The sequence below is a fragment of the Erpetoichthys calabaricus genome, chromosome 9 (assembly GCF_900747795.2).
Source record: "Erpetoichthys calabaricus chromosome 9, fErpCal1.3, whole genome shotgun sequence".
NCBI classification, from domain to species: Eukaryota; Metazoa; Chordata; class Cladistia; order Polypteriformes; family Polypteridae; genus Erpetoichthys; species Erpetoichthys calabaricus.
In genome coordinates this window covers 27,866,682-27,893,826 of record NC_041402.2, presented here as the reverse complement: position 1 = coordinate 27,893,826, position 27,145 = coordinate 27,866,682, and the positions used below count along the sequence as shown (strand labels likewise).

General features: G+C 37.9%; 1 protein-coding gene across 1 annotated transcript in view; it reads left to right on the top strand.

Moving 5' to 3' along the window:
• The window catches only part of LOC114657397 (tetratricopeptide repeat protein 16), a 41,050-nt gene extending 19,710 nt beyond the window's left edge, over positions 1–21,340 (top strand). Inside the window, exons 4-13 of the mRNA XM_028809195.2 lie at positions 516–659; positions 1,935–2,035; positions 2,277–2,406; positions 5,391–5,605; positions 10,727–10,974; positions 11,576–11,717; positions 13,064–13,229; positions 14,736–14,869; positions 16,947–17,070; positions 21,157–21,340. Of these exons, the coding sequence (XP_028665028.2) occupies positions 516–659; positions 1,935–2,035; positions 2,277–2,406; positions 5,391–5,605; positions 10,727–10,974; positions 11,576–11,717; positions 13,064–13,229; positions 14,736–14,869; positions 16,947–17,070; positions 21,157–21,324 (1,572 nt within the window). The 3' untranslated portion in view covers positions 21,325–21,340. The remainder of the gene's footprint in view (positions 1–515; positions 660–1,934; positions 2,036–2,276; positions 2,407–5,390; positions 5,606–10,726; positions 10,975–11,575; positions 11,718–13,063; positions 13,230–14,735; positions 14,870–16,946; positions 17,071–21,156) is intronic.
• Positions 21,341–27,145: the final 5,805 nt, after the last annotated feature.

The following is a 27,145-nucleotide window of genomic DNA, read 5'->3' as shown; positions in this document are numbered from 1 at the left end:
CGCACACACTCACTAAACAATTACTTACTCATCTAAAAATTAAAGATCAGGAGTGGTACTTGTTTGTTTAGTTTTTATCAATAAATTTTCATAGTACATGTCACCTTTTATGATACACATCTATCACATGACTCCTTACAATTAAGGTAATTTTAGAAGTTCTGCATCCTTGCATGTTTCTCCAGGGATGCCTTACTGTTAAATCTTAAATTATTGTACCATTTTGAGTGAGTATAAATAAAATAGATGGCTGTGTGGATGCATTTTGCTTAGACAGAGCACAAAACCATAATGAAGCATAATTCATAAATTGTTGATATTAAACCATACATTGCAGTAAAAGTGGCATAACAAGAAACCATGGTCAGCTACTAATGTCATATTTCAACTTGTTACTGGACTGTATCTGCAAGAATCCAGTAAAGTAATAAATAAGTAGGAAGCCATTTCAGAAATGTCAAAAATAATTTTATGAAGTACCTTTGCTAACCTATAATATCTGTTGTTTGTCACAGGCACAACTCTACATATGCAGAGCCGAAGCCTACCTGCAGCTGTGTGACTTCCAGTCTGCCACATTGAATTATAGGAAGGCGTGTGAGTTGGACACATGCACTGAATTTTTCCAAAGCCGTTTTGCTTTCATCTTCTATTTTCAGGTCAGGAATTTGATTTAGCGATAATAACTTATCAAATCACATTTAAAATACAAGCCTGTTCTCTTTAAATTGCTAATTCTGTTCAATTCTGATGTAAAGGAAAGGAGAAAGAGAAATACCAGTAGGGGGAGCCAAACATCTCGAATAAAATGGGGAATTGCAGAGGCTGCCTACCACTCTTTAATTTGCCTGTTCAATTAGGTTTATATTTCACACATGCTTGTTTATTTATATGCAATATTGTAAGGGATAAATTGCAAAACACATTATTATTATTGTTTTATTGTTTTAGTTTTACTTTCTCTTGTCATTCTTTCAGGTTTCATAAGTCATATAAAGTTCAATTTCCTGAGAAAACATCTGCTTTTACAGATTGAACATGTGAAAAAATGAGAAAATACAATAGTGATTCATACAGGCTAGAAAACATAAAAAATGAATGGTGTACATAAATTTGGACCTTACTGTGACACTTATCTTAATTCATACCAAATTAAGTTTTAATTTTTTCTTTCTTCTGTTAATAAAATCTAGACTATGCCTATGAATTAGAAATGTATTGTTTTTATAGTACGGTATTGTACTTTATTCTTGTGTTCACATGGCCATTATAATACATTAGCTAACTTATAATGCTAATTCATAACTCTCTCAGTGTACCACTCCATCACAGTCTTCACTCATTCATGCTGAGGCAGGATAGAGTCCCCAACTAAACTGCATATCTTTGGAACATTTTTGGAAAAACTAGACTATCATGGAGAAACATGCATCACAAATACTGAAATTTACACAGAAATGGGGCCATTATCTGTTCAAAGCTAGGTTCCAGAGGCTGTGAAGCAGCAGCACTCATTCCACTATGCTTCTCCACTTTGTCTTCAGATTCCTTCAAATTTCTGGCAATAACATACCTGAATAGTTTAATGACACATTGATAAGTGCAGACAAGATACCAGAAACATGCGCCTATTTAAAATGAGCCATCAACTGCGGGTCTCTGAGCAGATCTTACATCACAGCAAGCAATACATGTGTGATGTTGGCCTAACCCTCTATTTATACCACCATCAAAATGCATTTTACATGTGTGTAGACACATCAAGCAAGCAAACGATAAAACTTAGAAATAATTTTTTCACAAATCACTGAAGCTAGCAGTATGCTGTTATTTGTATTGGAGTCAGTGATGGAACATTGTTGAAAAACAGATTATTTTTCTGTTTTTCCTTTTCTGTTTATTTTATGTTTACCTCCAGAGTACTGTCTTTACAGGGACAATGTTTGTTTGACCAAGGCATGTATGTAGATGCTTTGGAGTCATTTGCAAAAGCCTTAGAACTGAGACCTGATAACTACATATACCACATCAGAAGGTGAGCTGACATTATGACTATCTATTTGATTGTGAAAGCAAATGTTACAATTCAATTTGCTGATATACTGATATTTTATTGATCATTTGAAACATCCAAGACTGAAAAATCGAAATATGTAAACTCTATTGCTAATTTACTATTGTTTTAAACTAATCTTTTGATTTCATAAACTTCTTATTTAGCTCATTAAGTTTTCCTATTACTTTAATTTTACTTTATACTGTTCTCTTTTTTTCAGCTTAGCTTGCCTTGCATGTTTAGGCAAACATGGCGAATGCTTAACACTGGTAAACAAGATGCTTGAGAAAGAAACTGGAAAACCAGAACTATATATTCTAAGAGCAAGACTGCACAAGCATTTAAATCATGTAAGATTTGGAAAATTAAAGCATCAGGAGTTGGTGATATTTGAAATTTGAGTAATTTGATTTTTCTGTTAAATATTACACTGTTAGGTGTTATTAACCAGTTAATGTGTATTACATACACTGATGCGATCTCTCGACAGCAAATGTTGCAAATCTGATGGTGATTTTCTAACTAACTTGATTTAAAAAGTGTGCCATATACAAACAACTTTTAAGAGTTTTTGTAAATCAGAATATCCTGAATTATTTTGGTATTCATTCATTTACATGACAATCACATCCATCCATCCATTTTCCAACCCGCTGAATCCGAACACAGGGTAACGGGGGTCTGCTGGAGCCAATTCCAGCCAACACAGGGCACAAGGCAGGGAACCAATCCTGGGCAGGGTGCCAACCCACCGCAGGACACACACAAACACACCCACACACCAAGCACACACTAGAATCGCCAATCCACCTAACCTGCATGTCCTTGGACTGTGGGAGGAAACCGGAGCGCCCGGAGGAAACCCACGCAGACACGGGGAGAACATGCAAACTCCACGCAGGGAGGACCCGGGAAGTGAACCCGGGTCCCCAGGTCTCCCAACTGCGAGGCAGCAGCGCTACCCACTGCGCCACCGTGCCGCCAACAATTACATAGTAATTTTAAATTTTTAGGTGTGTTCGCATATAATGCATGAAGCACCTATTGTGAAATCCCATGTCTGTCTGTCCACATGAAACAACTCAGCCCCCCATGGACCTTTTTTTTTTTTTTTTTTTTTTTGAGATGTGCCACCCTTATTCTTCAAAGAAATTTGTGTAGACAGTTCAATTTTCATTCAGATTTCTTGAACAGATCACACCAGGTAAAGTTTTAAAATGTAAAAAGTCTTGGCAAATTTGTGAGCTCCTCCATCTTAAAACAGAGAAACATTCTATGTGACTAGGAATTAGTTTACTGTTTCAATTTTACCTTGAGAGCAGTTGCTTGAATTTGTTTATTTTGTATGTTTTCCACTTTTACTCTTCTGGCAGCCGCTCTGATGCCCAGTGCAAGTGAGTCTGATGAGGGGAACACCATGTGAATGCAATCAGTGCCCACAGCAGCACCGTTCTCCTGCTGCTTTAGGCAACTTAACTAATAGAATACAAAAAAGTCACTTCTCTAGAAATAAAAGGAAGGAGAAAGCAATTATGTAAGCATTTTTAAGATTGAATAGATTGAACAATATTATCTGCGGATTTATTATTGTAATGAACTGACATTATCAGCCTGCAGCAAATGGTGTTTGAACTAATTAACAGCTTATAAAATAATGACTAAATAAATTATATATAATAATAATAATAAAACATTTTATTTATATAGCACCTTTCCCATGCTAACACAGGACGGGTTTAAAAATGGACCGTGGCATCGAGAAATGGGAAAAATTCAGTGTCTTAAGCCCTGGAACTTTCAGTCCTAGATATCCACAAAGAGTTGCCACAAGCCTGGGATGTTTTTGCACATCATGCACCCTTCCCATTCCCATTATAAAATAAATCAGTTCCTTTTCTTATTTACATAGTTTTAACAAATTACTGTATTTTTAGTAATATTAATAGCTAGATGGGGTACTGATTTTGGTTCCTTTTCTCCTTTCATAGGGTTATATCGATTCTGATTTTATGCTAGTATTGGTCATTTTGTATTAATAGATATTTTTCAGTTGCTATTTTCTGGATACTGTTCTACTGGGTATGCTTTCATTAAACACAGACCCTCCACCACTAACACACATCACTCAATGCCTTTTTCACTTCATGCCACAAGCCTATGTGTGCTCTGCCTTTAACTCCATCATAAAGTGCTATATAAAAGTATTCATTTAATGTAGTCTACTAACACATGTAATTGCATTCTGTTATTGTCATTACTTTTGAATATGACTCATTGTTACAAAACTATTTAATAATAAAACATGTAAGAAATGACTCTTGGATTAAGTGAGTAAAACAGTGAAATGCTTCAGCTTTCATATCATTTAACTTAGTTGCCAAATACACCTGGATGTTACGCCATGTGTACACTTGTTTAGTATTGATTTCAGCAGGGCTTATTGTTCAGTTAATGGACAGAAGCTGTAACTTTATAAATTTTGTATGTGCACATGGTAAGACAAATCTCCTAGCCCACCATAGATAGATAGATAGATAGATAGATACTTTATTAATCCCAATGGGAAATTCACATTCTTCAGCAGCAGCATACTGATACAATAAATAATATTAAATTAAAGAATGATAATAATACAGGTGAAAAAACAGACAATAACTATGTATAATGTTAAATATTAACGTTTACCCCCCCTGGTGGAATGTCTACATGTATATCATTTTTTAAAAATCCAACGTAGCACTCCCCAATACTAATAAATCCCTGCCCCAACTTGTTATTACCACACATGAAATTCAAGCTCTGAACTATATATGTTTTGTAAAATAAAATAAGAAAATGCTAAGCATTCTAATTTTTCTTTCATATCAAACCACACTATTGTTAATACGTAACATTAAAAAAATTGTAGGTATGAAGAAAAATAAAAAGATATTCACAAAAAATATCTGCAAGTATTCCCCCTTTAGTTTTACTTAACAAGAGTTTAATACTTCAAAACATTTCAGTTCACCAAGAATAAAGGTTGAGGACTCCTGTTCTATTACTGTTATTAAAGTGACACTCTGAAAGGAGTGGGATGGCATACGTATCTGAGTGTGGGGTACATGCAGGTATCTATGTTAACCACAACCAAACACATTGTGTAGTATAAATGCATTCCAGTAGGTTATTTTTATTAAACTGCTTGCTTGAAATTCTTGATAGTACCCTGTCTTTAAAAATAAACAGTAAATTAATTCTTGAAACCAGTAAAACCATATGTTTTATACAACAGTCAATTAATTTATTCATTATGTTTACAATAGTTGTGTTTGTTTGTGCTTTTATCTGGAAGGTGACTCTGTGTTACCATGATGTGAAAACAGCCCTTACTGTGTTTCCAAATAGTTTGGAAGCACAATCTTTATTAAAAGAGTTGAATGAAAGTGCAGAGAAAGCCTTTGATGAAGCCAAAAGCCGACTTGTGATGGGAAAGCTGCATGAAGCTCTGCAAAAAATCAATACAGCACTGGAAAACAATCCTGAAAATGTCCAGTATTTTCTATTTAGGTATGCAAATCTTATTTTGACAGTATTGTGTACATTTATTAAAATAAGTAGTTATTCTTTTTTAACATATTCTAGAAATAAGTATATTATAGTGATTTTATTTTTCAGTAACACGGTTTAAAAATTTAGAATGTAATTTCAACTATTGAAAGCAAATGATCCATAGATTCTTACAGTAGACAAGGCAGAGATTTTACAGTTATATTAATGTTACCAAGTCTACAGTAGTTTTGTTAAAGTAATGGTACCATAACTTGCAGAAACATGACCCTGAACTACTAGGAGACCCTAATCCCATAGCAGAGGGCTGAAACATACCTAAGTGAAAATTCAACCCTTTAGAGTGAGTTTCTGCTCTTCTAATGCTGGGGTCCCCAACTCCGGTCCTGGAGGGCCACAGTGGCTGCAGGTTTTCATTCTAACCCTTTTCTTAATTAGTGACATGTTTTTTTACTACTAATTAACTTCTTTTGAATTCATTTTATTTGATTTGCTCTTGAAGACTCAGACCTCTTAATTGTTTCTTTTTCCTTAATTAGCGTCCAAACAATAATGAGATACTAAATGAACCAAAAAACATAACCAGCAAACTGTGTCCATCATACAATATCTGAAAATCAAAGAAAGATGAAGGTCTCAGGAATGTTGATCTGCTCAGGTCCACAAAACATTTTACCAGTGCTCTTAGAAAAGAGAAAATCAACAATTTCGGAAATGTCTGCTATTGTACAACGAGAGCAGCAAAAAGCCATGGAATTAAAGAACGAGTTTAATTAACAAGAAGAATCGGCGCCTAATTAAGCAACTGGTTGGAGTGAAATTGGTTGTAGTTTGAGGCCCTGACTTAGTTGGTCTCACTGTTGGCTCACACACTTCACATTTCATTTCTTTTTGGGTGCTATTTAAGGAAAGAAATGAAGCAATTCAGAGGGAAAAATGAAGAAATTCAGGGGAACAAATCTTAAAAAAACAAGTCAATTCAAATTAATTCAAAAGAAGTAAATTAGCAGCAAAAACAGGTCACTAATTAAGAAAAGGATTAGAATGAAAACCTGCAGCCACTGGGGCCCTCCAGGACCGGAGTTAGGGATCCCTGATCTAATGTATCCACAATAATGTCATAAGGTGCTTTGAAAATACCCATGATGCTGCTTGCATTCACGTTGCATGGTAACTAGTTTTATATTTCTGTTGTTCTGTTTCTGAAGAAATACATTCTTTCAATTATTGCTCTACTTCTGTGCCTTCTGAATAATTTATTTTAAAGCATTAGCAGGCATCCACCTTATTTATTTCCTCCATAAAATGACTGTATATACAGTAGTTTTTCATGTCTTGTCCAAGTCTTTGCTTTCTCTGTAGAGTTTACACATTGTCTGTTTTTCTTCACATTGTTTATACCCTTACAGTCCAGCAATTAATGTGGAAGCTCAACTCTGCAATTTCTTTAATGCAATTATATTTTTCATTTACGTCTTCTTCTTCTATTTTTGGCTGCTCCTGTTAGGGGTTGCCACAGCGGATCATCTTCCATATCTTTCTGTCCTCTGTATCTTGTCTCCTAACTGTCCATCTTGAGCTGACCCTCTAATGTACTCATTTCTAATCCTGCCCATTCTCGTCACATCCAATGCAAATCTTAGCATCTTTAACTCTGCTACCTCCAGCTCTGTCTCCTGCTTTCTGGTCAGTGCCACCATCTCCAACCCATAAATGCAAAGAATTATTATTATATAACATAGCTGCTCTCACTGCCGTCCTGTAGACCTTCACTTTCACTCTTGCTGATATCCGTTTGTCACAAATCACTCCTGACACTCTTCTCCACCCTGCCTGCACTCTCTTTTTCACCTCTCTTCCACAATCCCCATTACTCTGTACTGTTGATCCCAAGTATTTAAACTCATCCACCTTCACCGACTCTACTCCTTGCATCCTCACCATCCCACTGACCTCCCTCTCATTTACACACATGTATTCTGTCTTGTTCCTACTGACCTTCATTCCTCTCTCTAGAGCGTATCTCCACCTCTCCAGGGTCTCCTCAACCTGCTCCCTACTCTCACTACAGATTACAATGTCATCAGCGAACATCATAGTCCACGGGGACTCCTGTCTAATCTTGTCTGTCAACCTGTCCATCACCATTTCAAATAAGAAAGGACTCGGAGCCGATCCCTGATGTAATCTCACCTCCACCTTGAATACATCCATCATTCCTACCGCAGACCTCACCACGGTCACACTTCCCTCGTACAGATCCTGTACAACTCTTATGTACTTCTCTGCCACTCCCGACTTTCTCATACAATACCACAGCTCCTCTCGAGGCACCCTGTCATATGCTTTCTCCAGGTCCACAAAGACGCAATGCAACTCCTTCTGGCCTTCTCTAAACTTCTCCATCAACACCCTCAGAGCAAACATCGCATCTGTGGTGCTCTTTCTTGGCATGAAACCATACTGCTGCTCACTAATCATCACCTCCCCTCTTAACTGAGCTTCCACTACTCTTTCCCATAACTTCATGCTGGTGCTCATCAATTTTAAGCCGCTGTAGTTACTACAGTCCTGCACATCCCCCTTATTTTTAAATATCGACACCAGTACACTTATTCTCCACTCCTCAGGCATCCTCTCATTTTCCAAGATTCCGTTAAACAATCTGGTTAAAAACTCCACTGCCATCTCTCCTAAACACCTCCATGCTTCCACAGGTATGTCATTGGTCCAATGGCTTTTCCATTCTTCATCCTCTTCATAGCTGTCCTTACTTCCTCTTTGCGAATCCATTTCACTTCCTTATTCACTACAGTATCTCCACATCATCCAACCTCTTCTCTCTCATTCTTTTCATTCATAAGCCTCTCAAAGTATTCTTTCCATCTGCTCAACACACTCTCCTCGCTTGTGAGTACGTTTCCATCTTTATCCTTTATTACCCTAACCTGCTGCACATCTTTCCCAGCTCGGTCCCTTTGTCTAGCCAATCGGTACAGGTCCTTTTCTCCCTCTTTAGTGTCCAACCTTTCACACAACTCAACATATGCTCCTGTATTTCTTTTTTTTTTTTATAGCAAAACCAGCTTTATTCCTTTATACTCCCATGTACTTCCCCATTCCACCACCAGGTTTCCTTTTCCTCCTTCCTCTGTTCAGATGTCACACTAAGCACCCTTCTTGCTGTCACCTCTACTACATCTGCTGTAGTTTCCCAGCTGTCTGGTAACTCTTCATTACGACCCAGTGCCTGTCTCACCTCCTCCCTAAACTCAACCTTGCAGTCTTCTTTTTTCAACTTCCACCATTTGATCCTTGGCTCTGCCCTCACTCTCTTCCTCTTCTTCATCTCCAATGTCATCCTACAGACCACCATCCTATGCTGCTTAACTACACTTTCCCCTGCCACTACTTTGCAGTCTTCAGTCTCCTTCAGATTGACTCTTCTGCATAGGATGTAATCTACCGGTGTGCATCTTCCTCCACTCTTGCATGTTACCCTATGTTCCTCCCTCTTCTTAAAATACGTATTCACCACGGCCATGTCCATTCTTTTGGAAAAATCCACTATCCTCTGACCTTCTCCATTCCTCTCCTTGACACCATACCTACCCATCACCTCCTTGTCTCCTTTGTTCCCTTCACCAACATGTCCACTGAAATCCACTCCAATCACCACTTTCTGTTCCTTGGGTACACTGTTCATCACTTCATCCAACTCACTCCAAAAATCTTCTTTCTCATCCATTGCACACCCAACTCGCGGGGCATATGCTCTAACAACATTCACCATCACACCTCCAATTTCCAGGTTCATAATCATTACTCAGTCTGACACTGTTTTCACCTCCAGAACACTCTTGACATACTGTTCCTTCATAATAACCCCTACTCCATTTCTCCTGCTATCCACACCATGATAGAACAATTTGAATCCACCTCCGATCCACCTGGCCTTACTCCCCTTCCATTTAGTCTCTTGCACGCACAATATATCAACCTTCCTTTTCTCCATCATATCTGCTAACTCTCTCCCCTTACCAGTCATATTGCCAACATTCAAAGTTCCTACCCTCAGTTCCACTTTCTTTACCTTCCTCCTCTCCACCTGCCTCCAGATACGTCTCCCCCCCCTCTTCTTCTTCTTCGGCCAACAGTAGCCCAATTTCTGCCAGCACCCTGTTGACTAACAGTACTGGTGGTGGTTGTTGTATGGAAATTTGTATTGTTGTCCGCATATTGATTTGGCAAAATTTTACACTGAATGCCCTTCCTTATGTAACCCTGGGACCAGCACGAAGAAACACATTGGTTTGTGCATCCCCTGTGGCTGGGTTATATTCTTCATTTACGTAATGGAGAAAAAAACTGCACACTTTATTTTTCATTATTCCTTTTGTGTCCTCACAGTACATTATACATTTTAAGCATAACCATTCTTGAAATGTACTTTACATGGCAGACAATGTCACCCAGCACTGTTACTAGCCTTTTTAATCTCTTCTTTTTATGTACTGATTATGGAGTATATTGTAATTGTATTGCAATGTGGGGTGCCTGCTATACTCATCCACTCTCTAGAATACATTAGTCCTGTTTTTGTGACATTTTGCCCTCACTAAAATTGACAACGGACAGTGACATCTTGCAGCTCTGGGTGCTAGTGTCTTGAGAATACTGGGTGGTGTGTGATGTCAGCATTGTTTCAATACAAAAGAAAGTATTGTGCATTGATAATAAGGTTCACTAGCTGAAAACAGCATTTTGTTTTGATCTCAAATTTAGTTCTGACCTGTTAACATGGAATATGAAAGAGGTAACATCTCTGTTAATCAACTAGATGACTCTTCTACTTTACTCTTAAAGGAAGACTGTCTAAATTGTCTGCTACAGTTTAAAACATTTGTCCAAAATAATATTTCTGTATACAAAGTACAAAGCAATTGATGATAAAAATATTCCATTTTTGCTTTCTGAAAAAGAAAAATAGACTTGATTGTTTAGTGCAGATGGTGCTGAATAAGTTAATACTGTCAGACTCAGTGTGTACTTGTATTTTTATGTGTTCAGAGTTTAGCACAACTACAGAAACACTTACATATATATATATCTGTACATTAGAGGGATTCTGTACAGGCAACTCAAGGATTTCAGTGCTGCAATTGACAGCTTGGTTCTTGCTCTGGAAGAGACCAACGATTTGAAGGAAAACTCCATTCAGATTGAGGCAGAGAAACAACTGATTGTCACCTACAATGACTTTGCTGTATTCTGTTTCACCCGTGGGTTTTATGATGAGGCTGTTATGCTCCTTAACAAGGCCATTAAAGAAGAGAAGAATGAAAAGGGTCTATATCTCAATAGAGGAGGTATACAATGTTTCTTCCAATTACAATTTTTATATGAAAATATCTTTATGCAATCATTATTCTCTATTTCCACAATTAATGTTACTTGTTTTCTGGAGAACATTTTACCATTCATGTGTATATCATTTTCATTTAAGCTTTGCTATGAGTAAACGTAAAAAAGGGATATTGACCAGCTGAATCTTAACATGGAAAAATTTACAGAACACAACTAATTTATTGGCATCATCTAAATATGATGGTTTTATCTCGTTTGTGTTGTACAAATTCCATTATTTTAATTCATTTTGAAATTTAATATTAAAATCATTGTTTAATATTTTGTGCCTTGTTGGGATGCTATGTCAGTATTTGCCTTTGACACACTGTGATCCTGAATAAATCACCTACTATGTACTGTATCTGTAAAGTACTTTGGGATAATACTCACTATAAAAAATGTGCGTATAAATTGTTTCTGTGGTTTGTATGTATAATTTTTTCAGAAAGTAAAACAAATTATGAAAATGATGTTTTTGAATATTTTGTAAAGACAACTTAAAATGTTTGTTGAAAATCTTAAGCTAAATGTTCAATTCCCAAATGTTCTCTTTTTATAAAGACTGTTATTTCAAGATGGGCGAGTTGGTTTTTGCCCTTGAAGATTACAGGCAGGCAGAAGAAATCGACTCCTCTGACCAAACCATCCATGTCCGCATTGCGGTGGTCCACAAGACATTAGGGTTGGAGCATTACAAGCAAGGGTAAGTGCAGTAATTTATGTGCATTCACCACTCAAAACAATTAAATGCCAACTGTTTCTTATGATTTGTTCATGCATCCCTTACTGTATTCTCTTTCACCATATACAGTCGTGGCCAAAAGTTTTGAGAATGACACAAGTATCAGTTTTCACAAAGTTTGCTGCTTCAGTGCTTTTAGATCTTTTTGTCAGATGGTTCCATGGTATAAAGATTTCAAAGGCTTTTATTGACAATTGTATTAAGTTTATGCAAAGAGTCAATATTTGCAGTGGCCCATCTTTCTTTTTCAAGACCTCTGCAATTCGCCCTGGCAGGCTGTCAGTCAACTTCTGGGCCAAATCCTGACTGATGGCGGCCCGTTCTTGCATAATCAATGCTTGGAGTTTGTCAGAATTTGTGAATTTTTGTTTGTCCACCCGCCTCTTGAGGATTGACCACAAGTTCTCAATGGGATTAAGGTCTGGGGAGTTTCCTGGCCATGGACCCAAAATTTTGATGTTTTGTTCCATGAGCCACTTAGTTATCACTCTTGCCTTATGGCATGGTGCTCATTCATGCTGGAAAAGACACTGCTTGTCACCAAAATGTCCTTGGATGGTTGGGAGAAGTTGCTCTTTGAGGTTATTTTACTCCCATTCTTTATTCATGGCTGTGTTCTTTGGCCAAATTGTGAGTGAGTCCACTCCCTTGGGTGAGAAGCAGCCCCATGCTTGAATGGTCTCAGGATGCTTTACTGTTGGCATGACACAGGACTGATGGTAGCGTCGCTCACCTTTTCTTTTTTACGGATGCCCCAAGCAATCGGAAAGGAGATTCATCAGAGGAAATGACTTGACCCTAGCAGTCCTCAGCAGCCCAATCCCCATATCTTTTGCAGAATATCAGTCTGTTCCTGATGCTTTTCTTAGAGAGAAGTGGCTTCTTTGCTGCCCTTCTTGACACCCACCAGGCCATCCTCCAAATGTCTTTGCCTCACTGTGTGTGCAGATGCACTCACACCTGCCTGCTGCCATTCCTGAGCAAGCTCTACACTGGTGGTGCCCCGATCCCGAGCCACGAATAAAGAATGGTAGCAAAACATCCTCCGACAGCAACTTCTCTCATCCATCCAAGAACAGTTTGGTGACAAATAGTTTGGCCATGACTGTGGGACTACCCTAATCTTGTCATACCACATAGAAGTTTTGGCATACTTAATTTTGTTTTTAGTAGGTTTTTAAAATAGAACATGTTTATATGATGAAAGTCTGGTTTTATGGTCATCTAACGACAGCAAAGAGAAAATGAGTATAACAGTGTCTGTTTTCAGATTTGGTTCTTAGAGTTAATGTAAATCGTTTTCTCAGGAAGTACACTCAAGCAGTTGAAAATCTCTCCAGTGCTATCGAGTACAGTCCAACAATGTCAGATTATTATCAGAACAGAGCTAATGCCAAGTACAGGCTTTCAGACATGGATGGGGCAAAGGATGATGCAATCATCTCATTGATTCTGGACTCCAGAAATAAGCAGGTAAGCCTATAACTGATGTTGTTTACAACACAGTTTCCTTCCAGGTTAATATTTTTAAATTTGCCTTTCAAAATTTTAAGTTCAGCATGTCAATACTAACTAAACATAAGAATTATTAATTTAATTACAAAGATTCCATGTGAAGTTTTGAAAACTTAAGATATGGGCATGTTTGAAGTGAGAAGTGTTTACAGATTACAGGAGGGACACGCCCCTTCACAATGCATTTTGGGATAGATTTTTCTGCTCCACTCTCCTCTCTTAGATCTACAATTGTGCTAATAACAGATTTATAAATACTTATTAGGCACTCGGGTCCCAATCCTTGTGGTTTGGCGTGTGGTGGGTGAGGCAATGTGTTATCACCGCACACTCACAAACCTCATCCTAAAAATAGTCTTCTACTTGCCCAATTTTTTTGTTACTCTTGAACCTGAGACCTCTGGTTTACTGCTATTTAAGAATCTATTTGGTCATTATGTAGAACTAGATGTTTATTGAAAATGAAATACAGTGCTCATTTTCAACTCTCTATCATAGTGTAGGAGAGGTCATTATTTAAGTTCTTTGGCGGCTTTAAGACCTGTAATAAATAATAATAATAATATATTTTATTTATTTGTAGGCGCCTTTCTAAACACTGAAGGACACAGAACAATAGATAAAACACACATTATAAATAAAACTAAAATACAAAAATTAAAATCAGACAGATACCTTACAGTCAATGTGTCCACCATCTACTCTTCTTTATGTCAGAGTATTATAAAGGAAATTGTGAGGCCACCGTCTGACAAGTAAAGGTTAGCCAAAAGTGGATCATGCAAGTAGGATCATAATCCTAAGTACACCTACAAGTCTATAACTGCATGGCTGAAAAAGATAACAATGGGGGTTTTAGAATGGCCAAGTTAAGTGCAGACCACAACCACATTGAGAAACTGTTACTGAATCTTCATTGAGTTGTGTATAGATAAAAGCCCTTAAACATCGGTTAATTGAAGCAAAGTTGTAAGGAACATTGGGCTAGAATTTCTGCAGTATGGATGTTGGTTGTTAACTTGAATAACATTGCATCTCCTTGGTCCTGAGAAAAACCTTAAATTCTATAGACATTGCAAAATGATCATTTGGAAATATCTCTGCCTGTGTTGAAAAGCAAGGACCAATCAACAGTATGCAGTTTTACAAGATGAAGGCTCAATAGACAAACTGCTAATGTGAAGTATTACTGTAGTTGTACACAAATGTTGGTACTAGTAAACTCTTGCCCTGCTTTTAAATGATAGACTTGGAGATGTTGCAAGAGGTAAAAGACTATACATTTCATGGAATGGGCATTGTAAGTTCTTGCTGCTTTCTGTCTTAAATCCCTCACACTTCTTGTTTCCTCTTTCTTACTTGTATAATTTGTTTAACTATGTTATTTGTCAGACTTAATTTTTCTGTGCCTCTGACCAGTAGATTAAATGTTTCAATATTAAATTGTGCTTTTATTCAATGTAGGTACAGCCTCTGATCTCCCAGCTATTTCCTGGATGGTCACTAGAAGAGGTCTTGTGCAGCAAGGAATCAGTGATAGCAAAAGAGAAGCTGAGAACCAGTTTGAATGTGAAAAAAGATCAGTCGTCGTCTTCTAGGTATACAGTGCATACCATTAGTAACATAGACTCCATTGGATGGCTCTGTATATGGATTGGTAATTAATGGAGGAGATATCCCTGTCATTATTGGTGTTCTGTCTGAAAATAAGTTCAAGAATTATACTCTCCTTTTCTCTGTGTATATTAGTTCTATGAGAATAACCCTGATTGATAACTAATCAAGAAAAAAAAAATCAATACAGTATCTGTAGATTAAATTCAGTCCAGTGAAATACACCTAACAGTAAGCCAGCAGTATGAAAAACATGTATTGCTGTTGCATCACAGCTTCTGGAGACACAATTGAAATACCAATACACTTACTTCATGGGTGAATCTGAATGTTCTCTACATGTCTGCATGGATTGTTGTCTGGGTACTCCTGTCTTCCTGTTATGTCCCAGAGATGAGAGTATTTGGTAATTTGTGACTCTAAATTCACACTTTTTGTGTTTTGGGTGTGGTAGCTCCCATAGATCCTAAAGTAGGATTAAGTAAATGGATGGATGGTGTAAGTATCATGAGAACATTAGAAAAAGTTTGACGTGCGGCCATTCAGCCCAGCAAAGCTTGCTAATCCTATCTACCTAATTCCTCCAGAGTAACTTCAAATCGAGTTCTGAATGCCCATAAAGTCCCACTGCCTTTCACAATACTTGGTAATTTATTCTATGTGTCTGTAGTTCTCTGAGTGAAGAAAAATGTTGGAGAGAAAAATCACCCCAATCAAGTTTCCATATGTGCCTCTGTGTTCATGTTTAAATGCATTTTAAAGTAACAGCCTCAATCCAATGTACTAATTTCTTTTATATTTTTAAGCCCTCAATCATGTCCCCTCTTAATCGCCTTTTACTTAAACTGAAAAGGCTCAGCTTAATCAATCTCTCCTTATAGTTCAAACTTCTTAGTTCTGGAATCAGCCTCGTTGCTCTCCTGTGGTCGTTTTCTAGCAGTATAATGTCTAGAATGGAATGTACTCACAAAGGAGTTTTTACTTTTTCTGCTCAGAGTTCTAATACTATTTGGGTTACCTTTATCAGAGATTCAATATGTATTTATTTTTTGTACCCAAAGTCTACACGGTGGCGCAGTGCTAGCGCTGCTGTCTCGCAGTAAGGAGACCTGGGGTTTGCATGTTCTCCCCGTGTCTGCGTGGGTTTCCTCCCACAGTCCAAAGACATGCAGGTTAGGTGCATTGCCGATCCTAAATTGTCCCTAGTGTGTGATTGGTGTGTATGTGCGTGTGCCCTGCGGTGGGCTGGTGCCCTACCCGGGGTTTGTTTCCTGCCTTGTGTTGGCTGGGATTGGCTCCAGCAGACCCCCGTAACCCTGTGTTAGGATATAGCGGGTTGGAAAATGACTGACTGACTGACCCAGTGTCTGCAGAGATACTGTTAAAATCTTACCTGTCTTAAATCCTCCATTCTTTTTGTCTTTCTTGTAAATTTTATAACTGCTATTTGTTAGATTTAGTTATTTTTTTAAATCCTTGTGTACGTGGTTCTCTGTGTGAAGAACTTTCTAACATTTGTTAATTTTTTTTAACATTTCTAAAAAACTTTCTAATATGTGTACCATGTTTTAAAATCGTGCTTTGGCATTTTAAATTATTGTAGTTTAGAAAATGGTATTGTGGTTCAGCATAGTATTTTAAAAACTTTTTAGTTTTTTGTAAACCTCAGACAAATGTTTTTATAATGTTACTAATAGGGTTACAAAATCTATGATGATTGGAAAGATTTCTTTGTGTTAACTAAGCATCCACTCACAGAGTCACGACTTTACCTCCCTGTGCCCAGCAAAGAACAAATGCTGCTAGGTAAGTGACAGAAGGGCAGGGAAGAGCCACTTCACTGGCACATAATGGCAAACTGAACTGCAGCATAAGTACTGTCTCAGTGCTGTAATCGCACAGCCATATTCAGGTGACACTTCCAGAAGTCTAAACTTGTAAAAATGACATTACCATGTTGTGTTGCCTGCCTGATGACATTTCTACTTTATTTGAAAATGACTGCACAAAGAATGTGAACACTAAAAACCTTCCCTTATACTTTTATTTATATTTTTAAAGGAATATTAAAGAAGCCAATATTCTGCAGAAAGAACCAGATTGTAATTCAACACTTGGGAAAGGAATTGTCGCATGTATAGAGGAAAAGGATCTCTATAAAGAAATTGTGAACAGCAAAATAAAGGTACGCATGTGAATTAACTGAAGTAGTTCCTGCTTTTATTTTATATAGTGTCTTTCTATATAAGAGCATCATTCCAAGGCATCAGGATCACATAGCGAGTTTGAGGTGAGGATGAATCTACAAGCACTACATTGCACTGCCTAATTCAAACGTAACATTAATAACATTGAGTTTGGCAGGATCATTAACATATTGTGTATTTGATTGTTTCTGTGCAAGGTATTCCTATAAAGTTACACTGCAAAATTTGCAAAGAGACGTTTGATCCTTAAAACAGAAATATTTGTACTAAAAAATACCAAGTTTAGATTGTTGCCCAACGGTTTGCTGGTACTGGCATGAACATGAGAACCGTTATCATTGACCTTATGCAGTGTTTCATCATAAGCACCTAAATTTGCTGGTTGCTTATCTTTGTGTGCCCACATGTTTAATATGGACATGTATCATTGCAAGCTGATAGTTTCTCTTCCCTCAGTAAGCAAACACTGCGTGTTTAATTCATATTAATATTTGAATACCCTGCTAAGGCAATTAGAAATTGATTATACCATTGTGCGGTAAGCTTCATTCTGCACCCTTTTAGACAAATGCCTCTGGAAGGTGCCAACATTTGTTTCATATTTTTTCAGAAAGTATTTATTTTTTGGAAATTTGTTTTTTAAAGAGTTTATATCAGTTCTCATTTAAAAATTCTCTATCAATAGTTAACAATTATAGTGATCTGCTGTGAGTAATCTAATCTTCCATATATATTGCAAACTAGTGTAGTTCACGGCTCTCTTTATGCAGTTTTGGCTTTTATATGTAGGTTTATGTTGCATTTATACCAGTCTAGGCTATACCTCCTTGGTGATTTTTTTCTGTGTTGCAATATTTGATTGTCATTTAATTTATGATATCCTAGTGAATGCATGTGATGAAGTACCTCAACAGTTAAACCATTGGCTAAGCAACTTATGACCAATCAGTTCTTTCTTCTTTTCCACTGCTCTTCGGCCTTTTCTATGACAAACCATATCCATATGTTTAAAACTTTACTGTACAGCACCCCCTTATTCTGAGTAGAAAAATCGTGAGTGGTCTCCCCTAGACGTTCTTGTATGCTCAGATATGGGAATGGATATTTGAGGAGTAAACTGCAAGACAATGATTATATTTTTATATTATGTACATTACAGAACCATCAACAACAAATCAAATCAAGTTAATAATATATTGAACAATTATTATTAAAGTAAAGTTGCATAAATGGGACTCAGCTGCATGAATAAAAAAAAATACCATTTCCAGTGAGCGGAAATAGATCAAAAGTTGATAGAAATTTATGTTTTGTATGTAATACTTTTATGTAAAATTTGGTTGACCTAAGTGAAAGCGTACTCAAGTTATCTTGTTTACATACACATACACACACACACAGTGGCGGCTCGCGTATAGGCACTGTGGAACTGCAGCACCTCCTATTTCCACTTGATATTATCAATAACATTTAATATAATGAGTCCTTTTTTCTTTAATTCTTTCTTTATACTTGTACAATATATAATCATAATAAGCTTAATGTCAGTAGCCATCCCCCAGTTTATGAAAAAGATACAAAAATCTTTGTATGGAACTGTGCGCTTCACAGTTCCAGCGGTGTGGTGTTTGGCTGTTGTGCGCATGCACACATAGGAAGCTGCACATGAGGCTGCGAGGGAGAGAGAGCGACTGTCGCTCCCGCAGTGCCGACCCTGGCGTGCTGGTGGAAGGTAGTGTTTTTTTTTTTTTTTTTTTACTCCGCGTGTGTTGTGCTTAAAAACCATGTACCATATTCTTGAATGTCATAAAGTGTACAATTAGATTATTATCTTGCTTCCAGCTATTCTATTTGATTCTTTTTTTTTTTTTGGTTTCTGAATACATTTTCTTTTTATACATGTTTGTTTCCTTGTACACAATTTTAAAACAAAGGCTAAAATTTTCTGGAGCAGCACCCCCACTAATTTTAGCTACGAGCCGCCACTGCACACACACAGAATTCCAAAAATGATATTTTCAGGCTCAGGGAGGTCTAAAATGTCGAGATTCACCAAAATCTCAAAATCGAATTTTTGGACGATTACAATACTTTCCCCACGAGAAAGTAAATCAGACTTATGGAGGTCTAAAATGTCGAGATTCATCCATCCATCCATCCTTTATCCAACCCGCTATATCCTAACTACAAGGTCACGGGGGTCTGCTGGAGCCAATCCCAGCCAACACAGGGCACATGGCAGAAAACAAACCCCGGGCAGAGTGCTAGCCCACCGCAGGGCACACACACACCCACACACCAAGCACACACTAGGGACAACTTAGAATCACCAATGCACCTAATCTGCATGTCCTTGGACTGTGGGAGGAAACTGGAGCACCCGGAGGAAACCCACGCAGACACGGGGAGAACATGCAAACGTCGAGATTCATCAATCTTGAAATTGAATTTTAGGACGATTACAATACTTTCCTACAAGAAAGTAAATCGGACTCATGGTAGTCTAAAACGTTGAGATTCGTCAAAATCTTAAGGTCGAATTTTTGGATGATTAAAATACTTTCCCTATGCTTCGTATATGAGAAAGAAAAAAACAAAAACCCTAGAAATTTGATTCTGTTCATCTGGACAAAGTTTTTAAGTGGGAGAAATATTTCGAGACTTATCCAAGTCTCTTCCTCAGTCTCAATTGACTGCAGGTTTCCTCAACCTTATAAACAGTACCTTTGCTTAATCACAGAGACTAGCACCATTGACAAAGGGCCAGTTGATCAGTGATATGCAAATTGTCCACTGATTAGTAGACGTGTGAACCATTCATAGAGGATTGAGGAATGGCTGCAATCACAGCATTGTAAGATGGCGACAGATGTACCCTTAGGCCCCCTCCTCTGTTCAGAGATGGTCGTTTCTTTTTCACGTAAATGGCCTCCTTGATTCCTCTCTCAAACCAGCGCTCCTCCCAGTCCAGGATGTGCACCTCTTCATCTTTAAAGGAGTGACCACTATCCTGTAGATGTAAATAGACTGCGGAGTCCTGGTCTGACGAGGACACTGTTCTGTGTTGTGACATGCGCTTAGCCAGTGGCTGCTTGGTTTCCCCGATGTACAATTCACGGCACTCCTCCTGGCACTTAACTGCGTAAACTATGTTACTCTGTTTGTGCCGTGGGACCCGATCCTTGGGATGGACCAATCTTTGGCGTAGCGTGTTTTGGGGTTTGAAAGCCACTGAGACCCGGTGTTCGAGAAAATGCGCCTCAGCTGTTCCGATACTCCTGACACATACGGAATCACTGAGGGTTTTCGCTTAGGCAGTGGATGTCCTTCCTCTGTCATGAATCGCTTGGAGCGTTCTTTAGGTGTCTTCCCTGCTTTGACAAAGGACCAGCTGGGATATCCACATTTACTCAGGGCCTTTTTAACGTGGTGTTCTTCTGCTTCCCTGGCCTCTGAGTCTGTGGGAATGGTGTTAGCTCTGTGTTGTAGAGTCCTAATGACACCTAGTTTGTGCTCTAGTTTCTAGGATTTCCTTACCTGGATTATTGAGCATGCATCGAGACAAAAAAACAAAAACATATAAAGTAAAAGGAAGAACCAGCTTATGGAATTGAGGAAACTGTATGAAAAAGGATCATGATAATCATTTGCACTGAACAGAGTGCAGCCTTCAGTGTACTGTTCTAATACAGTATGTACCAACTATCGATGTTTAAGATAACCAACACTGAGGCTTCCATACAAGAAAGGAACACAATGAATCAGCAGTGGTGCAACCTGTATAAGCTGTTATTGTTAAAGTACAAATAGCACTGTTAGTTTTCACCCTTTTTACTAAATGAAATCCCAGTTCTTAAGTCACCCATATATTACAGTTAACTGGTTTACTATAGAAGAGTAGTACTTTAAGGCCTGTAATACTTCATTTATTTTATGATTTTAGGTAGTTATATTGATTGATTGTTAGAAATAAAAAGCCTTCAGTTTTGATTTGGTAAATTTCAGGATATGCTTAAAATGATAAAATCAGCCTTTAAAAATGAATGTTCTTTTTCATGCAACAGATAAATCAAGCTGTCAAGGCTGCTCTACACGATCGAATTCCTCTGCACAAAGAAGGATCCAAGATTGCTGCTGTGGTTGAAACTTTACCAGAACCATCAGAGGCGACTCTCTCAAATAAGCCCTACCACTGGAGAAAGTTTGGATTGGGAGTAGGATTACTAAGATAACTGGGAACATTAGGGGGGGAAAAACATTACAAGGGCATACATGGAAATGGCAAGCGATACTAAAATAATTGGTATGGTAACCTGTGCAGGGTTTACTGCCTTTATTTTAGTAAAAATCCTGTTTTGCATATACACTGTTTGCATATACACTGTTGGTAAGGTGTAACTGTAGCAAAATAGTGCAGTAACCGATTATAGCAATGATTGGTCACTTGAGGATCCTGGTAAAACATTTTAAAAATGTTAACTCTTAAAACTCCCCTAAACTGGTGCTAAAATCCCTTTTGTTATCAAGCATCAAGTAAAATTCAAATATTGAGTTTGAACTAAAAATCATGAAGCCACAATCATGTTGCCGGAATAGGAAAAAATAAATGTATCCCTAAGAAACAACCATGAGGGTACAGATTCCAGCCTGAAACCAAGGCTCCCCTTTGTGTGTCTACCTTTGAACTCAGCAGTAGGGTCAGCGAGAGGAGATTATCCATCCTGTGGGGAATGATGCACAGCAAGAAGGGACCTACTTCTTATCACAGATAGGAAAGTCACTATTTGTGACTTTTTTTCTATGTGCAGTGCCAAAAAGTATGAAAGAAGCAGTGGCTGCATCATTGATTCAATTTGGGGAGCTGTGCTATGTAAAAAGTAGTCCTGTGCCTAATGGGGTGTTGTGCTTCCCTGTCAAACGGCGAAAGGGACACCAATGAACAAGAAGGTTAAGAGCCTCTGGGCTGTAGTACTGAACAGCGAGACGTTTCCACTAATGTCATGTTCTTGGTGTTTAATAATTTCCTGTTTTTGATTTTTTTTTTAAGTTAAGCTCAGTTAAACGATGCTTAATTCAAACTTAACAAATCATTAAAGTGATATGCAGAGGCATTGTCTTTATATTAGCATTCGTTATTCTGCCTGACTGATATAAATATATAATGTACGTTATGCATAACATTCAAACTGAAAATGAAACGGCATGAGAATAATATGAAGGAGTTAAAATACAATGAAACCTTTTATTACTTACCCTTCTATTTTTCATTTTTTTATAAAAAGTAAAGGAATTGAAAATATATTGTAGGAAGGTTTTTAATTGGTTTATGTGTTTCAACATCACAACATACCCTTTTACAATGTTTTTATTTTTTGACAGCATGTTTTTTTATCTAAACCGCTAAACCAGAGAATAGTTTTCTAACAATAAAAAACAGGAAAACTTAATAGAAGCAAAATTTATCACTAATTGTGGATCTTAAAATGATCACACTCATCAAGCCCTGTTTAGAATCCCATCATTATTTACTAACAATGTTGGATGAATACTTATGTGTTGCATTACAGTTCATTTTTAAATTCTAGCCTGTGGTCAAACAATCTTGATTTATTAAAATAATGAAAGCACTCCTTCTGTGGATCACTTGTAAACATAAAATCTTATATATAAACGTCTATGTGATGAAGTGTGTGTGTCTGTCCGGAAGCAAGAGGTGGAGTCGGGGTAAAGGCTTCACCTCCGAGGAAACAGAAAACTCACTTAGCTGCTAAGAACACAATCGAGGCCAGCACGTCAGCAAAACGAAACCCCAGAAGAAAGACAAAGTCGCTTAACCGCTAACATCGGCAAAATGGCATCCATTTTACTTTTCCTCTCGTCGCTAATGCACAAGCGATGCGATCACATCGGCAAAACGAAACCTCCAAGGAGAGAGATGTCCTGAGTAGTTCCTTTCTATTTACTGACATCGCTACATTTAAATTTTTCTTCTGATGATTTTAATAGTTTCTAGGACCCTGTGCTTTTTACAGCAAGGGCTTACACAGATAGTTGTTTATAATTACTGTTATTTTTGTTATAAATTATTAAAAGAACAGGAAAATTGTATTAATGTTTGTGTCATCTTATTCAGTACTGCAGCCCTCATAACATTTCTTTTATCTTTTTTGGTATGTGACAGGGAAGCACAAGACCCCATTTGGCTGGTGAGTGGACATTTTCTACAGGAATGCATTTGACTCTCAGATGACACACTTCAAAAAGTTTCTTTCACTTTGCTAAACTTTGAAAATGCATTATTTCATATATATATAATATACGCTCCGATTAGAGGCTTTAAATTCCTTCTTGTTTATAAGCATACAAGTCCTTTTATATTTGAGTGTATAGTATGACAGCATATAAACTCGTACAGTATACAACTAATGATGTGTTCCTTTTTTCTCATTGTTTGTGTATCAGATAGGATTTCTGTAAAATATAAATCTGCGGTGTACTTGTTTACATCCACTGGATACAATGCAGTACACTGTACAGTAAATGAGAGATACTTGGCCTCACAACATGGGTGGGCCAGCAGATATTTGCAGTGTAATGTGTATTTGCTAAGTTCTATCTGAATGTATAAGAAGGTGTTAAAGGTCAAAGCCAATCTTACTGGTCATATCATATCATTTGTTATGCCAGTGTTAGCCAGACTTCTTGGGCAAAACTATTCCTTTCATTCATGTATTGGGATGAGCAAAAAGCTACGTTTGCATCAATACTTGATTGTAGTGATGCGCAAACCTCACTGAATTCTGTTGACCTGGAGTTCAATGAAATCTCAGAAATGTTCAGGAACTTCACCAAACTTGGCAAAATGCACTGAAGTCCATGGGGAAGGAGAAACAAAAACCAGTGTTTGAGTGGATTATAATTGTGAATTGGTCTTTTAAGTGTTCCTGATGGCAACTGCCAACTATGCTGGACTGATTGTGGCCACAAATGTTACATGAGCTGTGAGGCAGAAGTACAGTACTTATCACTGCACCACGGTGTCTCTCTGAGATAAAATTTAATAAAATGAAATAGCAAAACAATACAATTTCCTGCCGGCAGTGGCAACAGGAGCAAGAAGCACGAATTCACGGAGGTTTGTCCCCAACAGATTTCTTAGCAGATACTCACTTCTTGTGAATAGTTTGTTTTTTTGCCCACTGAAACGTTTGCTCACTGACTGCCTCTGCTAGCAAATAAGCACAACACTAAAGCACGGGGATCATTCACTGCTTCCTGTTTGCATCAACTGCAAAGCACTCTGGGTAATACTGATAAAGGGTTTGGCTCACATATTACACACAGGTTACACAAAAGTATATTGGAAAAGACATTACCTTTAAGACACACATACACAGACACATTTCCAGTTTCTTTCTACACGCGCGCTTTGTGTTTAAACAAATTCACAAGTGTACCACAAATTTTTAAATCACAGTAAAAATGGAAGAAATAAATCCATACCAGACAAAGAATTTCATCTTGTATAGCAGTTGATCCGGCATATCGCTCATTACTAGGGGGAGCTGTCCCATCCAGCATTGGCTAATTCAGCTCTGTGATGTCATGCTTGCCTTGCAAAGCATCATAGGGCACTAGTAAATAATCTAAGATAGCAACACAGTGAATTTTCAGGAAAATATTTGGCAAACAAAGTCATCAGCAAACTGAGCAATTTTGTTGTGTAAAACTCTTTGTTGAACTTCACCAATCAACACACTTTGATCGTACAATTCCAAAGTCGACCAAATATTTCTAATAAACAGCTTATAAGTATTGGAGAGTAGACAGCAGTGAGCATTGTGACTCGTATAACCATGGCATGGGGTCTTTTTGTTGCTTCTGTCTTTGGCTTACAATTGTTAGTACACAGATTTGGATTCATTGTTGTGACGTACCTTTCTTGGCAGCCCCTTTTTGACTCACTTTGGTTTTGCCTAGTGCTAATTTTTTTTGCTCTTTTTTGATTGAATTCAAATTAATTATTTTTCTAAGATTCTGTGTGGACTTGTTTCTTAAGATAACATGTTCTCTTCAGAAACATTTTGGTGTATTTTAGGACATTTAAAGTATTGTGAACATTTAAACAAATCAACAGATTTGTTATATTTTGTCATAATGGGTTTTAAAATTTTGGTTACGCAGCCACAGTTTGTGTCAGTTGCCTCCATGTGTTAGGATGTGGGTGTCTTCCTGGAATATCCAGAGAAAATATAAGTAGCAACTCTTCACAGACAGACTGGCCCAGGAACTAAACCACTGTGCCACAATATTTAGCATTCTGTACTGAACGATTGTGACTGGAGAAGCTGTTCAAGTGTATTTAAATGACCACATCATCTTCTTCTTTCAGCTGCTCCCTCTTAGGGGTCGCCATAGCAGATCATCTAACTCTGTCTTACTTCATTTTCTACCACACTGACTGCCTTCATGTCTTCCCTCACCACATCCATAAACCTCCTCTTTAGCCTTCCTCTTTGCCTCTTGCCTGGCAGTTCCATCCTCAGTATTATTTTCCTGATGTACCCCTCATCTCTCCTCTGCATGTGCCCACACCATCTCAATGTAGCCTCTCTCACTTAGTCACCAAACTGTTGTGGCTGTGTTGTTCTCTATTATACTCATTCCCAAATCCTGTCAACCCTCATTACTCCTACATCATCAGCTCTGTCACTTCCAGCTCTTCCTCTTGTCTTCTCATCAGTGCCATCGTCTTCAAACCATACAACATAGCTGGTCTCACTACTGTTTTATAGACCTTCTCTTTCACTCTTAAAACAGCTTACCACATCCAAATACAGTATTTATTTATTTCATTTCATCTTTAAGCATACCACAAGAATTCTCCCCTGCCTTTTAACTGTTTTTGAGGTTTTTTTTGTCAGTGAAGATACTCTGTACTGCTGAATAAAAGGCATTAACTGAACACAAAAGAAATAATAATTGCAGGCTTTCTACAGTATTTATGTGATACTGAATATTGTTTTTCTTAATTCTGGTCTTACCAGCCACACACAGGCTGCCAGTCTTTTGCAGGGTCCACTCACACACACACGATTTGCTTTTACACACTCCAACTCTGAATCAGAAATAACCCAACACACACATCTTTTTGGAGCACACTGAGGGCAAATCCACACATGGAGAGAACATGCAGGTTCCATAACAGACAATAACTGGTGCTGTGAGGCAGCAGCACTAAGACATCGTATTGAAACTTTACATTTTTTAATGTGATTCTAAATTACCTTCTCATTTTTGGAACCCAAACCTCCAACCCTTTGAATTTCAAACCTAATACATCTCTCGGGTACCAATTCTCAGCTATGCCCAGCTATAGAGAAGGGGGGAGCTGCTGATTGGATTGACAAGCTGATTAGGTGGGCAGAATCAGCACTGGTATGGAAATGGACTCTCTGGTGAGAGTGACAGAGAGGAGGACACTATGGAAGGTGCTGTCTATTATGGACAATGAACATCACCCATTATACACCACCATAATTAAGCAGGAGTTTGTTTAGTGGTAGGCTGCTATCACAGAACACGAGAAGATACAAACAATCTTTTGTCCCCAGAGCCATTAGACTTGTTAGCTCTTCTCAAACGGGATTGGTGCCAGATTTTAAAGAACCCACAGACCCAAGCCGGAGGAGGACATTTTAAAGGACAGAGCTTTCTTATGGATATTTATTTATTGATTGTTTTTATTTGTCTTTTAAAGTTCTTATTCTTTTAATGTCATGTTTTTATGAAGGGGGCTTGGGTTGGTTTTATTGTGGGCTTTGTTTTAGTGCTTTTATTTATTTTAGTGCAGTGTAGTTGTAGTGTGGCCGAGCTGTGGACCTGGGCCGCCAGTTGCACAGGGTTGGCAGTGGCATGGAGCCTTCCTGTGCAGCTGGAGGCTTATGGGGGGTGGAATGTGGTATAGTGGGTCCACGGCTCCCGTTCTAAGGCCAGTTTTAAAATAAATAATCACCGCACTCGCGGCTTAGCGATGGGGCATGGTGGTTGTGT